This window comes from Alligator sinensis, unplaced genomic scaffold, assembly GCF_000455745.1.
Source record: "Alligator sinensis unplaced genomic scaffold, ASM45574v1 scaffold555_1, whole genome shotgun sequence".
Lineage (NCBI taxonomy): Eukaryota > Metazoa > Chordata > Crocodylia > Alligatoridae > Alligator > Alligator sinensis.
In genome coordinates, this window is record NW_005843016.1 from 172,248 (window position 1) to 190,218 (window position 17,971).

Here is a 17,971-nt window from a genome sequence, read left to right on the forward strand (position 1 = left end):
CCCAGCCGCAGAGGCGGCAGGAAAGCTGTGAGCGACGCCGACAGGGGACTTAACAGCTACACCTGCAGCAGAGCCAGTGGCAGCACCAACGGAGGAACCAGAGGCAGGAGCTCAGAGAGCAGCGTCGGGGCAAGCCGGTGCTGAGACCCAGGCGTGAGTCTGCATGGGAGCCTTGGAGAAGAGGTAACGAGAGGGCGTGTCCAACGGGCCCCCGTCGGGCTGCACAGGAGGGTGGCCAAAGACCCGGAGTGGGATTAGACAGTGGACCTCCGCGGCCCATAGCGGCCTCAGGAAGAGGCGGGGAGTTAACACCCCAGTGGGGTGAGCTGCCAGGGCGGTGGAACCCGAGCCCAGGGAAATCCATGCGGCCCAGGGGCCAGAGGCACCCTTTTGGGCCTCTCGGCCCAGTAGTTTACAGGCCTTAGTTATCATGGTGGTGGTCAGGCATGTCACGTCACAGGGTGTTTATAATAGGGCGATAGGGAGTCCTATTGGAGGGACTAGGCCATGGGACTTCGTGGACCTTATACCAGGCCCGAAGACGCAGGCACGCGGCTGGCAAGCCATAGGCAGAAGTTGGGGAGTGCCCGCCATAAGGTGCGACAATCCGGGAGACTGCCCCGAGGGGGAACCCCTCCACTGAAGCAACATACAAAGTCGTGGCAGGAGAGTTAAGGGGACCCCCTGACGTCAGCAGGGGTAGCCTGTAGGGTCCACCCGCGAGCCCGGGACACGATCCTTAGTCCGGGTGAAGACCGGGCAGGAGCGCTTAGTCGAACGGAGGCAGGCAGAGTCAGCAATGCATTAATCCTTGATTTTAGAAAAGCCAACTTTCATAAGCTCAGAAGGCTGGTTGCCAAGGTCCTGAGAAGCCATGATCTAATTGATAGGGGAGTCCACAACAAACGGTTGCTCCTTAGGGATGCGATCCTTGAAGCACAAGGGAAGTCCATCCCAGCCCATAGGAAAGGTAGCAAAAGGGCTGGACGACCTCTGTGGATAAAGAGGGGACTCATGGACCTTCTGAAAAGAGAAGCTTATAAGGGTTGGAAATCAGGTAACATCAGCAAGGAGGATTATTCAGCACTAGCCCACACCTGTAGGGAGCAAACTAGGAAGGTCAAGGCCAAAACAGAACTCAAATTGGCTATGGGAATCAAGGACAAGAAAAAGTCCTTCTTCAGATATGAGGGTAGTCGGAAAAAAACAAGGGCAACACTGAACCCTTGCTAAACCAAATGAGGCAGCTGACAACTGACACCCAGGAAAAAGCTAATCTCCTTAATGATTACTTTGCGTTGGTCTTCCACTAGCCCAACAAGACACAGAATTGACAGGGTATGGGTGAACACATGTCCGTCATTGGCAAATATCTCATGAGGGAATACCTTGAGAGGCTGGACATCCACAAATCAGCTGGCCTGGATGGAATGCACCCAAGAGTGCTAAAGAAACTGACTGACATCATAGCACAGCCAATGGCAAGGATATTTGAGAACTTGTGGTGCTCAATAGAGGTTCCTGAGGATTGTAAGAGGGCCAGTGTGGTGCCAATCTTCAAGAAAGGGAGGAAGGAAGATTCAGGAAACCACAGACCAATCAGTTTGACCTCAATCCCTGGAAAGATATTGGAAAAAATCATCAAAGAAACCATTAACACCAGGCTAATGGAAAACAACATTTTGAAAGATAGCCAACATTGCTTTGTTGTGGGTAGATCTTGCCTGACCAACCTCATTCCCTTCTATCGCCAGGTGATGCATCACCTAGACAAAGGAGAATAGGTTGATATCATTTATTTGAACTTCAAAAAAACCTTTGACTTGGTCTCCCATGAAGTCCTCATGGTTAAACTGGGGAACTGCAGCCTCAACAACCTTATGGACCAATGGCTCAGGAACTGGCTCTGTGGTCGGACCCAGAGAGTGACAGTCAATGGAACCATGTCAATATGGTGCATGGTGACCAGTGGTGTCCCCCAGGGCTCCGTACTTGGATCTCTTTAATATATTTATAAACAATCTGGATTCAGGTATCAGAAGCGGACTGGCTAAATTTGCTGATGACACCAAACTATGAGGAAGCATGGTCACACTAGAGGATAGACTGGCGATTCAGGGTGACCTGGTCAAGCTTGCAAGGTGGGCAGATCAAAACCTGATGGCATTCAACACTGAGAAATGCAAGGTGCTCCACCCCAGGGGAAAAAAATCCACATCATACCTACAGGCTTGGCAGTGTACACTCACTAGCACCATGAATGAAAGAGACTTGGGGTCATGACTGACTACAAGATGAACATAAGCCACCAATGCGATGCCGCAGCCAGCAAAGCAAACAAAACCCTGGCTTGCATCTATCAGTGTATCTCAAGCAAGACCCAGGAGTCATCCTCCCACTGTACTCGGCCTTGGTGAGGTCGCAGCTGGAGTACTGCATCCAGTTCTGGGCTCCGCATTTTAAGAAGGATGTAGAGAAGCTTGAGAGAGTCCAAAGGAGAGCCACGTGCATGATCAGAGGACAAGAAAACACACCATATGAGGAGAGGCAGAGAGACATGGGACTTTTCAGTCTGGAGAAGTGAAGGCTTAGGAGGGACTTGGTGGCAGCCTATAAGTACATAAGTGGTGTGCACCAGGAACGTCTGTTCACCAGGGCATCTCCAAGGGAAGAAAAGGTCTAACAGTCATAAACTCCAGGAAGACCGGTAAAAAAACTTCTTTACCATCCAAGACCGCAGAGTTTGGAATAGACTCCCCTCAAAAGTAGTGCAAGCACCTACTCTGGACACTTTTAAGAAACATTTGGATGCCTATCTTGCTGGGATCATTTGACCCCAGATGACTTCCTGCCCCTTGGGCAGAGGACTGGACACAATGATCTTGAAAGGTCCCTTCCAGCCCTAAAGTCTATGAAATCTATGAGATAAATCTGGCTGAATGTAGTATCAGACTTAACTGATTGAGCTAAAACCAGTTTATGGAACTTCTGTCCCAGACCCCTTCCTGGCTTAAGTTAAACCAGAGTCCCCTAGTATCCCAGCACACTCTTCAGCCCTGGGCTAGGCTGTGCTCTTGGCTCCAGGGGAGCAGGGCTGGCTCTGCCCCTCTGCTCTTTAGCAGGTGGTGGGAGCATGGCCAGATGCCAGGATGCCAGCCCCCCTAAGGTGAAGGGGGCAGGGAAGATGTTTATTTACCCCCTCCCTCCCCTGTCCCACCAGCACAGAAACCAGCTGGGGTCTGACAGGCAGGAGTGCAGCAGCCCCTGCCAGGAATTTCTCCACTCGCTGCTCCAGTGGTGGAGGTGTGGCCAGCCCTGGCAGGAGCCTCAAGTGAACTGGCCTGGGAAGGGGTTTAATTCCCCTCTCCCTGTGGCACTGGCATGGACCTGAGCTGGGGTCTGCCTGGTGCTCCCCCCTTGCTGCTCCAGCAGCAGAGGTGTGGCCAGACACTGGCTGGCATGGCCCCCTGAGGCAAAGGGGTTTCTCTCCTCCACCCCCTCTTCCCCTGGAGGACCGCAGCCAGGTTCTGCCAGCCCCAATCACCACCTCCACTGATTGCTCCCTGCATGGGACGAGCGGCAGAATAAGCTCCTTCCCTGCTGTCTCTGTCAGATGCCAGAGGGAGGGGGAAAACAACCCTCCTCCCTGCCTCCTTCACCTAAGGAGGCCATGCTGCCTGGCCTCTGGCCACACCTCAGCCCCTGAAGCAGCAAGGGGGGAGCAACCCTCATGGGGCAGCAGCCCCTGTTATGGTTTGCTGGGAGCACAAGCCTCTTCCTAATGGGGAGGCTGTGCTGCAGGCAGGAGCATGGTGGGCAGAGCTACCACAGACTGTGCAAGGCAAGCAGGGGTACCAGGGCTCAAAGAGCTGGTCATACTCCCCCCTAGCACCACTGCTGCTCACTCTGTGTAGTCTGTGGCAGTTCTGCCCACCCCGCTCCCATCCACAACGCAGCTTCCCCACCAGGAGGAGGCTTGCACTCCCGGGAAACCATGACAAGGGCTGCTGCCCTGTGAGGGTCGCTCCCCCTTCACTGCTCCAGTAGCAGGGGTGGAGGCATGGCCAGAGGCTGTCCGGCATGGACCCCTTAGGCGGAGGTGGCAGGGAGGGTGGTTATTTTCCCCCTCCCTCTGGTGTCTGGTGGAAGGGGCAGTGAAAGAGCTTATTCCGCCACTTGCTCCAAATAGGGAGCGATTGGTGTAAGCGCAGATCAGGACTGGCAGATCCCAGCTGTGGCTTCCCAGGGTCAGAGCAGGCAGAGAAGGCAAAAAATCCCTCCATGCTCCCTTTGCCTCAGGGGGCCATGCTGGCCAGCGTCTGGCCATACCTCTGCAGCAGCGAGTGGGAAGCATCAGACGGACCCTGGCTCAGGTCCATGCCAGTGGGACAGGGAGGGGGAAATTAAACCCCCTCCCTGGCCAGTCCACTTGAGGCTACTGCTGGGGCTGGCCACACTCCCCCGCCCCTGCAACACAGCTTCCCTGCAGCTGAGGGCTGCTCTAGCATGCTCCTGGCTTCTGGTCTGAGCCACTGCAGATATGTGCCTGCATTTCATGAGCTAAAAGTGAATGTCTATTCACTTGCAAATTGGTTCAATCTAGGCAGGTTACACTAACCTGCCATGATTCAATCAATTCAGGCTCCAGCTTTTTGAATATCTGTCCCTAGCCTGAGAGCCCAATTCTGACCTTTTATAAATATATAACTTCTACTGGCTTAAGTGGGATCTGTGCAGTTGTATGTGAGCATAAATTCAGGCCCTAATGGTATAATGATTATAGTAAGCCTTCATACAGCGTATTCCTTTTCCAACATAGAGCTCTATTTTAGAAATTTTAGAATGCTATTTAATGTCTTTCAAATTCATTGTTCTTGCATTTTGTAATATAGCCTCTGTGAGGGGAAAAATTATTCCTTAGTTAAAAAAATTATTTTGGTAACTTACTCAGATGTTGTTTCAGCATCTAGTAGATCAGGGTCTTTTCTCCAAAGAACTGTGATGCAGGATATGTTGTCATAGAATGCAGCAAAATGTATAGCCATCCATCCGCGATCATCAGATAATTTATAATCTGCCTTCAGTGCCAGGAGACAATTAAGTGCTTCAACAGATCCACACTGAGCTGCCAGGTGTAAAGCAGTAGGACCTAAAACTAATGCACCCACCCAACAGAAAGATGATATACTGAGCTATATATTCCAAACAATGCACAAATAGGCTGTATCTGTAAGATACAATGTAAAATTTCCACATATTTAGGTATCTTTTTTCTAGTTGGTATCTAGTTTAGGTATCTTTTTTCCCCATTGTTTTCATGCTGTTTTAACATATTCATCTCTTATTATGTCAGGTATTAATACAACCTGAAGGATTCTCAGGAAAAAGGAAAACATCTGGATGCCTCAAGAAATTTAAAATCAAGAATAAAACCCTCACACAACTCAAAAGTTGTGTTCTGTTCTTTTCAAAATAAAAACAAATAAGTATCATGCCTTCCATATCATTGAAGTAACAGATAACCTTATTTTCACATCTTCCAAAGTCTTGGACAGACTTAGGCTATGTGAAAACTCACTGCAGTTTCTTAAACCATGAACACCTTTATTTTAAATAAAAATATTCATTTTGTCTTTTCTTTAGCTATTAGTCTTTCATGCTTCCTTATTTATCACTCACCATTTCTCTTGCCAAAGCTCTCCCTGTCCTGAAAAATAGTTTTTCCTGAAAGTAAGCATATTAAATATAATCAAATAAAATTACAACATTTTGACAGCCTGGAAGATCCAGGACCCCTTATGAAAGAATATGAGCAGTATTTGCACAGCAGACAGTGGAAAATGAACTATCTTCTCTATATTCTTAAACAAGGTGGACAGCAAGCCAATGAACTCTTAAGATATGGAATCTACACTCTAGATTGAGAGAAGTGTGGATGGTAGAAAGCTCTACTGATGACTGCAAAATTTTCTATTGCAGATTCCAAAGATTATCCCTGGGACTACTAGGAGGTTCCAATGACAGTAATTTTGAAGCTTCACATATTGGGACTATTTTCTCATGCCTAGAACTGTGTTCACTACAGATGAAAGAAGCAGGCAAAACTATGAACTACCCAGCTAGTTATCCATTCAATGGTTCTGAAAGGGTCCATCTAATACCCACTACAGGTTTCCCTCGCTTTATGTGGATTCTGTATGTGCAAATTTGCTCTTATGCGATGACCCTTTTTATACCAAAAATTCATTATATGCGAGGTAAATTCACTCTTATGCGATCTGTGTGGTGGAAACCCACAGTCAACTGCTTTGTGCAGTTCATTGTGGGAGTGACGAACACCAAAATATAGTCTCCTGTGTGGATCTGTGTTCCTTGCTTGTTGTCTGTGACACGTGTTTCTATAGTTGCCATCCTCATTATGATAGTGCCCTGTGCTGTGTGTTGGTGAGTACCAAAATTGTCATGTAAAAGTGGTAGAAATGGGTCTTGGGGTCAGTACAGTTGAGGTCTTGGAACATATCCCGATTTGTTACTTGTAAAGTGTGTTCCCGTTATGTGAATTTGAGTTATGCTTTAGGAATGCATGTACAGCATAAAGCAAGGGAAACCTGTATATGCATAATGCATCTTAGGCAGTTAGTCATAATTTCTGGTTCTACTGGGAGATTTTCCTTAGTAAAAAATGAGCGGAGACAAGATTTGTCCAGAGGACTAATTTCTAGCTTTCAGAAAACTACTGAATCTTCTCTTTCCTGTTCACATACACTACATATCCATAATTACAAAAATATGTAACAGTCTCACCATATTCAATTTACAACTTACCAGTTTTTCCCACCTTGATGTCACTTTTATATACACGTCTGCCTAAAACAAAATATAATTGCAATCACTAGCTTCTATAATATTTTATAGATCTATGTATTGGATATGTCATAAATCACACAAAATGGAATCTTAAAGGCTACAGGGAATAATGAAAAGCGTAAATGTGACCACGATAAAAGCAGAAGCCAAAATTTACAAAAACACGCACCACAGGCAACAGGAGAATTTCTGGCAAGTGAAGTCTGCTGTTGCTCAAAAGTTCCAAGACACTGATACTTCCCATCAAATAGGTTATTCCTACACAAATTAATTTGTAACCCCTTTCCTGACCACAGCCAGAGGCCTAGCTTTCTGATCACGGACACCTTACAAATGAAAGTGGTAGAAAAAACAATATACAAAATATTTATAAAACAAAGCAAAGTAATTGTTTTATCTGGTATTTAGCTTAAGTCAGAAAGTCAAACTTCCTTTGCACTTCAGGCCACATCTAGGCCCACCTCTGCTAGCAACAGGGTAAGAGGTGCTGTGTCAGCCTAGGCTGCTGTGAGGATTAACACAGCTGCCACCACCACCAAACATGTCCCCAACAGGCCTCTGAACCACCAGAATTAGGCAGCAGGCTCTGTTCTCACTCTCCCTGACCCAAATTTCTGGCCCCTCAAGGAAACTTATAGGTCAGGTATCACAGCTCCATAGGCCAGATCTTTGGGCACTCCAGACTTAGGCTGCCTCTGCTTCTCTCTCAGTCCTGAGGAAGGGTACTGTGTGCGTGAAAGCTGACCTAACATCTCTCCCAATTATTCAGTTGGTACAATAAAATATATTATAAAAAACCCTTTGCTTCTCACAAAAAAAAGGAGGGCAACCATGGAGCTTATTCCAATTGTCATGTCAAGAAACCCACAGACTGTGGAGATCCTAAATATAATACAGCTGTAATATACATTGCTGTACCCTACAGATTTTGAATAGAGAGCATGAGACAAAAGGTAGGCTGAATGGCTTCCACAGCTCCTTCCATCCTACTTTACAGATCTAGATCCCCATGAACTCCTAAAGACAGGCTTATTTAAGGTTTAGGAAGGAGTCATGGGGCTGGTATTCCCTCCTTCTACAACTCTCCCAAACAAAGAATTTCGCTTCTGCCCACAGAATGAAAGAATGAATATGGGGCCCCAATATCTTAACTTCCCAACGTATTTCATTATCTCACCTAGGAGTGGGTGAATACTCTGCCTCTGATTTATATTCAAATTGGATTTAATCAGCTGACAGATAATTGCAATACGGTTGTGCATAGAAGCATGATGAAAAAGAGCATAACCTGATTCATCTACAACACAGAGACTGGAGCTAGATGTTTTACGACAAAATGTATGGAAGATAGCAGCTAGTCCTCTCTTAGCAGCAGACTTCATGCCATATGGCAAACTCTAAATCCATGTAAAAAAAGACAGTATTAATATCAAAGAGGCATAAAACATTTACTGGAAAAGGACACAGTAAAGAAGCAACCAATAAGTCTTAAATTGTTGAGCTATGCTGAGACATTTTCAGGAGGTCTAAATCTGTACAGTTCCACTGATTTAAAAGAATGTTCATTAAATTTACATTAGCTTGCGATCTGAGTCTGAAAATAACTACATAAAAGATGACAGTGTTAACTAAATGGCTTTACCCTCTATTCCAGGGATCAGTAACATTTTCCATTTGGGGCCAGAATGATCAGTTTAGATCGGAGGCAGAGGTGGACACAGGCATGGGTGAACTGGGTAGCCACCTGGGGCCTGGAAAGAAAGGAGGCTCGAAAATGGTAATTTAAAAATTATCATCATCATCATCTCTAGCAAAGGGGAGCTCAACAGTAAAAGTTTGCCTGGTGCCACGAGGAGTCTAGGTTTGTGGCTGATTGGAGGTAGATGGCTGCCACCACTAGTGGTGGGAGAAGATATTATTTGGGGGAGGGGGCTGAGGGCCATTGTGGGGCTGGTGGAGGCATGGCAGTGGTGCTGAGAGCTGCTGGGTGCTGCAGGATGGCAGCACCATGGTGCTGCTGCTGTTGCTGGCCTCCGTGAAATTAGTTGCGGGGTGAGGAGGTAGCTAAGCGCTGTTATCCCTGGCCTTCTGCCATCTATGGCTGCCACCACCTCTGTTTCGCACCACCATGGTACAGTGTGTCACACTGAACCCCTCTCCTCCCCACCCCCACACCTCTGTTGGCTGCTATGATCTAGCGCAGGGAGAGCTTCCCTGTTCCTGAGTCCCAGGTGAGTACAACATGGCAGAGAGACCCCTGCCACCAAAGGAATGGGCCATAGGTTGCCAACCATTGCTCTAATCAGCTTCACATTTATGTTTTTAAGGGACAAAACTCTTAAAATAACTACATTTCATTGGTGGAGTTCTATAGATATTACTGAATGTAGAATTTTGTCTGCAGAATTATCACCACTAGTAATGATCTGTGAACCTAAAGCACAGTTTCACTTTCTGATCCAAGGGGGAACAATTTTGACAGTAATTGTTATACCTTGCATTTAATAGCTTCCTTATAGCCAAATCTTTTCTTGAATTGCTCAAGTGACTGCATATCTGTTAATGGCAACCTTTTAGGCTTCAGTGTATTTATTATTTCATGTATTGCTCCCCACCAAGGGGTTTTATACATCTGCTGATAGAAAGCTTCTAATTCAATGGATATCACATAGTAGCTGTAATAAAACAAAACAAAATGTTAAAAAGGATACAGGTTTTACCTGTTCTGTATACTCTGCACTGTAATATTTTATCTTTATTCTGTGACAAGGTAGCTGGCTTAGTGGTGAAGCAGGAAGCCACAGCTGTAGAATATCTTGACTGTAGTAAAGCTTCTGAAATTGTCTCCCATAACATGCTCATAAGCAAGTTAGGGAAATAGTCTAGAAGAACTCTAGATGAAACTACTATAACATGAGTATGTGACTGGCTACAAAACCACATTCAAAGAATAGTTACCTGTGGTTCACTATCACCCTGGGATAATGTTGGGATTCAAACAGACCAAGGCTGTGGAAAATTCTTCTATTAAGAGCAAAAGCCAGATAGCGTAATTTTAAGGATTACTCCAACCGTGTCTTATGGTACTAAGTGGTACTATGCCACATCACTACAGCATTTACTACATAGCTGCTTGCTATATAGTTATGTAATGTATAAAAGTATTGTAATATAAAAATGACATTAGCCATAATGATTAATTCGGTGCTCGGAAGACTGATCAGACTCACAGCAAGTATAGGCCAAGGAGTTCTGGATTAATACTTATATTGCTCCAAGCACTGATCACCAGCACAAGCACTGAACCTGCATTACTTGCGTTTTTTTGTTTTTCTTTAATTCCTTTATGTTTTCTAATATATTTCTGGAGTACCTGCCTTCCCAACCTACAGGTGACCATTCTTTATCAAAGGAAATGTGCTCATCTTATTCACGACACTACTGTTAATAAAGCTCCTCCTTGTGTTTCTTTCTCTTTCTATATCTCCCTTAAAGGCATGTTGCTTTTCCTCCCTAGTGCAGGGGTTAAAATTTCATGCTTTGGTTATATTTGTTGGACCTTTTTTACAACTTGGTAGAACCTGCAGTTCCATAGCTCAGCCTTTCCCTCTATTTAACACTCCTAAGTACATTTAATTTTGTCAGAGTACATAAACTCCTTTTCTGCAAGGTAGTGTTGCCATTGTCTTTAGGAAGTTGTCATTGTCTTTAGGAAGTTTTAGTTCATGAACATGCAAGAATACATAATTAATAGAATCTGCCCAGCACATACACGTTATTTTTATATATTAAAAGTCATATAATATGTTCTTATCATTTTACTTTCCTACATACATATGTCATTCTAATTACTTAAATGGGTTATTAATCCCTATCCAAAATGATCCTGCACAGAAAGGTCTCTCCTAGATCAATCCTATTTGATATTTTCATTAATGACTTAGATGATGAAACTGACAGCATATTTATAAAATATGCGAATTGTACCAAGCTAGAAGAGTTTGCTAATACTTTGGATGATGGGTTAGAATTCAAATGGTCTAGCCAAACTGTAGACATGATCCAAAAAACCAGGACAAAATTCAATAAATATATGTGTAAAGTATAACACTTACAGAGGAGAAATCAAATGCAAAAATATAAACTGTGGGGTTACCAGCCAGGAAGCAGTACTACAGAAAAGGATCTGGGGTTAATGTGTGCCCAAACTGAGTTAGTCAACAGGATGATGCTGTTGTGAAAAAGAGGCAAATATAAGTCCAAGATGTATGAATAGAAGTATCACAAGGTTTGGATGCCACACTTTTAGATACAGACAGACTGAAAAATATCCAAAGGAAGGCTACAAGAATAAAAGTCTTGGAAAACATGACTTATAAGGAAAGACTGAAAGAAAGGGGCTCTGTTTTCTTTGGGAAAAAGAAGACTGAGGAGGAGTGTAGTAAAAGTTCCAATGTGTTAAATAAAACTTGTTATAAAAAAAAAATATTAAACAGACACTTGTCAGGACACTTGTATGGCCTAGGCATACTTAATCATGACTCAGAGCAGAGGCATGAATGTCTATACCAGCCCCACATTTCCTTGAGGTAATTTTATAATATGATCCTGTGATATACACAATAAAAACACATATACTAGTCCTTAGCTGATGTAAACTGTCAGAGAACCACTAAAACTAATGTTTTGTGTCAAGCGGCATCACCACAACAGCTGGCACCATTATTAAAAAAAAAAAAAATCAACATTTTTCTCAGTGTCTCAACACGAAAGAAAGACAGATGAAACATATAAACAAAAGCACATTTTAAAGTTCTCTAATTATTTATGTTTGAATAACAAACACTTTAATAATTTTCTATAGTTGGTACAGCTGAAAATACTTAATAGAAGTTGTGTGGGAAACACTAAAATTACAGTAATTGAAAAACAGGAAAAAAACCCTCCTTTCTCATACTAATATACTGTAAGGAATGTTTTTACCATATATTAGTTTACTTAAATTAAATTGATCAAATCATATTCTCTCAACTGAACTATAATAACCCTCTCTGCACCATCCTAACATGCTCTTTACTATGATTTCTTGTTTTATAGTTCAAATAATCAATAGTTGTTCTGAAAATAGCAATGGACTGAACTACCACTTTTGGCAAGATTTACACATCTGAACATACATAATTATGCATGTTCCTTACCTCTTACCATCAAACTCCATGACTGGTATGGGGTAATGTTCTCTGTATGGTATATCTGGGTCTAGTAACTGGGTCATATTGTTTGATGAACAATTCTGTATGTCATCATAGACAGCCTAAATAAAAATAATTTCTACATTAACTGCAAGGAGAGGTTCAGATCTATAAAGTACTTGTTAGAACTACAACCTCACCAAAGTCACAGGTCACCAAAAGCAGAACAATTTAAATCTTATCTGAAATTAGGCAAAACATTCAGACTGAAATCCAAGCTAAGTTTATCTTGACTATCACTTGGTATCTGCATATGGATTGTTGTCAGGGTTGCTAAAATTAAGTTTATGCCTAATATGAAGTTTCCCTCAGGGGACAGTCTTGATATTAGGTACTGAAGCAATGCCTATCTGTAGCCTGGATGGGTAGTTTGACCCTTCCCAAATTAACAGGTTTTGATGCTCTGTCATTTTAAAGTGAGCCTTGTCTCCTACATCCTTATGGTAATTTGCCTCCAACTGGAAGTCTCATGCCAGCAGCCACAGCTGAGAAGGTAGTAGGCATTACCACAGTTCACTTTTTTTCCAGACAAGGTTCTGAACTCTACCATTAACCATGTCTGTGATATTAAAGATGACAAGGGGTACCCTGACCATGATCTGTATAAACCAGTTAAGGAAAAAATCAGGTAAAACTAGATTGCATTAGCAGCTTTTTTAGTACGTGAGGTGAAAGTCCTGTACTGTAGAGTCTAAAGGTGATATTTTGATCCTAATTATATCAGTTGGCATTTTGCTACTGACTTAAATGAAACTAAGATTTCTGGAACAGTAAATGAAAACCTCTCCTTTCTACAGGATGCAGAACATAAAGCATTGACCTGAATTCTCTGTCTACGTACTATGAAGATACACATAAAAGCATTCTCAATCCTAAGATATAATAGAGTCATAGGAAGAAAAAATGGAAAAGAAATACATTTGAGTACATGTAAGCTTTTTAGGAAGTGGAGAAATAATATATCATTCTTCCCTCATTTGAAAGCTTGTGCATTCCATATAATCTGTTACAATACTTTTATGTTACATGGCAATGGAGTGAACAGGTAACAGTGAAACTTTACAAAAGGAAACATGGCTATATTACTGTAGCCTACCTCTACTGTATTTCCTCTACCATGAAACACAGAAAATCACATGGTTTGTTTTTTTTTTTTTAGCAATATAGCTATTTTTAACCAAGTAGAATATTCCCTTATACTGCAAACATATATTCATAAATTACATCGAGAACATTGAACTAAAACCTTGATCTCTTCTGAGACATCCTCAACTGAAGGTGTACCAACATCAAATTCAATTCCTCCATGGACATGAAAATACTCATTCTGTGCACACTGGAAATGTTGGCATTTAAAATCTGGTCCAAGCAAAAATGGAGGCAATTCTCGTTCAGTCTTAACTTTATCATCTACAAAAAGAGACATGCTTTCTTTTAAGGAGCAAACACCATAACAGTAAGTTAGTGTATTAAAGATTTATTTTAATAGCATCTCAAAATCTTAAGATAAAAATAGCTAGACATAGCTATGTTTCAGTAAGGAATCATTTTATTATGCTATTTTGGAATACATATACCCAGACCAAAATCATTTCTGATACAACTTGAACAATTTCAAGAATGTTAAATCAAGGACAAACCTGGCTCACTGTAAAACAACATATATTTATGTTATCTGCCAGTTAGGTGTTATACAATTATTATTCTTAGAATGGACAAATAACTAGTTTTTCACACACACTGAAGTCCGTTTTAAAATAAATTCACATTTTATTAAAGTTTCAGAATATGTAACAGATAATAAAATGGTTTTATAAGCAATTGAAATATATTTGAGTGATATAAAATTTATAAATAAAGCCTTAAAAAACTCTTTTATAATCCTCTTACCTGAATATGGCTGCAGAAGTTTATTTAAATTTGGAATTTTCATCCTTCTTTTAAAACCAATTAAAACTGGAATCAGAAAGCTCACTATCTTTAGGTATTGTATATTCTTACGGATTTCTGTTTTATTCTCTAAGTGCTTCTTCACAAGCTTTTGCTGAAGAGCCAACCTCTGCTGCAACCTTTGGTATGTTACAGTATCGAGGTGATCCTCCGTCATTCTTATCAAATTAGTAAGCCTGTATATTGCATCAAATTTAAACACATTTTAATCCTGGGTAGTACCAAATGTTAACTTCAGTAGTATATTATCTGCATACTGCATAAAGAGACGTTTTTCTTGTGCGCTGTTAGGATCATAAGTTGGATCTTCATTCATGTTTTCATCATAGATTCTCTCAAAATCTGGGTCACTGGAAAGATCAACTAGACCTACATCATGCACAAAGAAGATCTACATAAATATCTATCAGTCTAACAGAAGCTGTTGAAACATACTTTAAAAAGTGTTGCCGGACACAAAAATAATTTTGTACAACGGTTTAGATCTGACAAGTATGTTTTTATTTACAGAATTGTAGAATAGTATCTACTTATCTTTATATTATACCTTTCAATATACAAAACTGAATAAGCTAATTCAATGTTTAACGACACTTGGGACAGACTAAGGAATTACCCTATAAGAGCTGCTCTTTTCCCTCATTGTTCTTTTAGACATGCTTACATTATTATTATTGTTACTAGCCAATTGCCCAACAAGAATGATGGGGGTGGCGGGGTCAGGGGGCTGGAATGGAATGGAATGCTGCCACATAATGCCCCATGCTGCCACTGTTCTGCCTCTTGCAGGGAGCGGGGTGGGGGAGCCGAGGCCAGCAGCGCTTGTCTGGTCCTTTGCGTGGCTTCGGAATCATGGCAGTGCTCCCCCATGCTTGAAGCACTCTGATTGGCTGTTTCCATCAGCCAATCAGAGCGCGAATAAAGCATTACAGACAGACGGGCTTTTATAATATTAGAATTGGTTCATTCACGTATTCTGCAAAACACAGAAATACAACCATAGACCAATGTGTCAAGTTACCTTTCTCAAGTGAATTTAATGCTATTGAAAACGCCAAATAACCAGTCCTAAAGCACAAAGTCTCTACTTAGCTGTAGAATAGTTAGAACTCTGATGTAGCAATCTAATCATCCCCACATTCCCTCACCAGTGGGCCTTGTTTGTACTCTGGTAGAAACACCACAAAGTGTGAAAGAGCAGTTACTCTCATCTTAAACTACCCATTAGGACCTGATTAAGGTCACTGGAAAATCACTGGTTTTAATAGGACCTGGGTGATTACAAAGCCACTCCAAATACTGGCAGTAATATTCATGCTTGCCCTAAGTATTGAACTAATGACACTAATTCTTATATAACACCAAAGAGTAATGGTAATTGTCTCATTACCAGCTGGATTTAAGGTAGGGCAAAGGTCTCATTACCAAATTGGGATTGAGATTAGCCAGTAAGTGACCTTGCACTATATTTTATTACCTTTCGCTACCATCAGTTATTCTTACAGCTTTTAGAATGTAAGGGTTTATTTCAGGGGTATAGGTTGTAGCTGTGTTGGTCTAAGGACATAGGCAGACAAAGTTCTTTGGGTAAATCAGATATATTTTATTAGACTGACACAAATAGTTGGAAAAATTCTTCTTTGCAAGCTTCTGGGTACAAATGCCCTTGTCTGAAGAATAGTTATTAAGCAAGCTTAAAGGATCCAGACCGTGCCATGACAAGAAAAACCTGCCCCCACATCTCCACCACCTCCACTATTACTACACCCCACAACAGAGCCATCAGCATCCCAGGATCTTACAGCTGCACCTCCAGAAATGTAGTATACCTCATCCAATGCACCAAATGCCCTGATGGAAGATATGTAGGAGAGACCAGACAACAACTGCGCACCAGAATGAATGCACACCGGAAATCCATCAAAGACAGAAACACCCAATTACCGGTTGGGGCACATTTCTCACAGGAGGGCCACTCTCTCTCCAATCTCTCAGTCCTGATCCTCAAGGGAAACTTACACAACACTTCCCAGAGACCGGCCTATGAGCTCCATTTCATCAACCTGCTGGATACTAGAGATCAGGGACTAAACATAGACATTGGATTTTTGATACATTATAATCTGCCTGGCAACTGACTCCCCAGCCCAGCCCAGCCCCTGGCTTGTTTACTTTTCATTCCATCCGGGAAGAGCACACAGCCACTGCTGAGGCTTCCTGAGCCTGACGAACGGTTTTGAACCCGAAAGCTTGCTTCATAACTATTCTCCAACCATTTGGGTTGGTCTAATAAAAGATATCAAATTCGCCCAAGGAACCTTGTCTACCTATATGCTTAGACCAACACGGCTACAACCTAAACCCTTGTCTGAAGAACTGTTTTAGTTTCAGCTAAGCCTCATTTATTACATTTTAAAAGAACAGGTTATTTAAAATGGCAACTAATTAAAAACCAAGAGTGAGTGATCTAAAAAACCCTTCATATAAATCATGTTAGAAAAACATTTCTGCTGAATTAGGGCCAGATTTTCAGAGGATCTCAGAACCCGCGTATTTTTATTATTCTCAAATGGACCTGGTGAGTGTTGAATGCTTTTGAACATCTGAAGGCAAGATAAATAAGCTTTCATGAACCCAAGGTTCATTTGTGTGTCTTAACGAAAACCAAAGTCCTTTCAAAATATGGTTATTAAAGTCTATTTATTTTTGTTTTCCAGATGTCCTGCAATTTACCTCTTTTCCAAATGACAGCACTAGCTCCAATGAATACCCCTTACGAGATTTTTCATTTTCCTCAATTCATTTTCATAAATTCCTAAACAACGAATGAAAAAAAACCAATCGGAAAATATTGGATTTTACTCTACTCACCTGCTGAACAAAACTCTGAAACAATGTTTTTTTCTGTTTGGGGCTTCCCATCTATATCAATGTCCATGCTGGAACGCCAGAGCTCAGAGAACCGAACGCGCTTGTCTTTGGGCATATATACCCCATGCCATAATGCTTTTAGCATATAGTCAACGCTAATCAAAATTTGGCCAATTCTGGTGTCAAAGTAAGCTGGAGGAAGCTGACAGGAAGTACTTTGATCATAATTGGCATCTAAGCTGATAGAAGGTATTTGGTTTAAACAGTAAATGCCAACTGCCAATTCTCTCACAATCTGGTGGATTTCTTTGCAGTCCAAAGGCACATCTGGGTCCACTGGAGCCAGCACAACTGCCGTGGGGAAACTTATGTTTCTCAGCTGACTTATCAGTCCACTGGGCAGCTCTAGCGGATGGCGCAGGTCATCTTTCGAAGCCAGCCAGCTAGAAGAAGCAGTAGTCAGCAATTCCTGCAACTCACTGCGGTCAAATTTGTCAAAGAAGGCACTGGCATTTCTGTGAACTGCTAGGTTTGCTAAGTACGTTGCCTCATCTGCTGGCTCAACTCGAGGCAGTGTTTTCCTGGAGGGCCTCAGCATCCTTCAACAAGTGCTTCCCACACCAGGCTCCTAAGGAAACACAAGACACACGAGCACCATGGTTATTTAACGAGATGTTGGAGTAAATGAACGATGGGTTTCTGTCAAGGATGGGATTCAAATACACATCTGAACTATCCCAAACTATTTCAAGATTTCCCGTATTTCGAAATGCTCCCCTCCCCCCACCCCAGGCCGAGTCCCCCCCGAAGCAGGCACAAGCCTGGTGCCGGGCCGCGCTGTGGGCCTGCCCCGCCTGCTTTTCTTTCTAACTGTTTTGCTCTTTTTTGGAGACTGGCACCCGGGGCTCCAGCCCCTCCGCCTCTCTGGAAGAAACGATGAGAGCGGCGCTGTCGCAGGCCCGTTTTACAGGCGAGCCGCGCAGGGAGCCCAAGCAAAAGGTTGGAAACAGGCAGAGTCGCGGGGCGCCGCC

General features: G+C 42.6%; 1 protein-coding gene across 1 annotated transcript in view; it reads right to left on the bottom strand.

The window, feature by feature from the left end:
• ANKAR (ankyrin and armadillo repeat containing) overlaps nt 1-17,971 on the bottom strand; it is a 49,836-nt gene extending 31,865 nt beyond the window's left edge. Inside the window, 10 exon segments of the mRNA XM_025193101.1 lie at nt 4,948-5,155; nt 5,680-5,724; nt 6,826-6,867; nt 8,045-8,264; nt 9,362-9,542; nt 12,066-12,181; nt 13,366-13,529; nt 14,010-14,438; nt 16,941-17,568; nt 17,855-17,971. Coding sequence (XP_025048886.1) covers nt 4,948-5,155; nt 5,680-5,724; nt 6,826-6,867; nt 8,045-8,264; nt 9,362-9,542; nt 12,066-12,181; nt 13,366-13,529; nt 14,010-14,438; nt 16,941-17,538 — 2,003 coding nt within the window. The 5' untranslated portion in view covers nt 17,539-17,568; nt 17,855-17,971.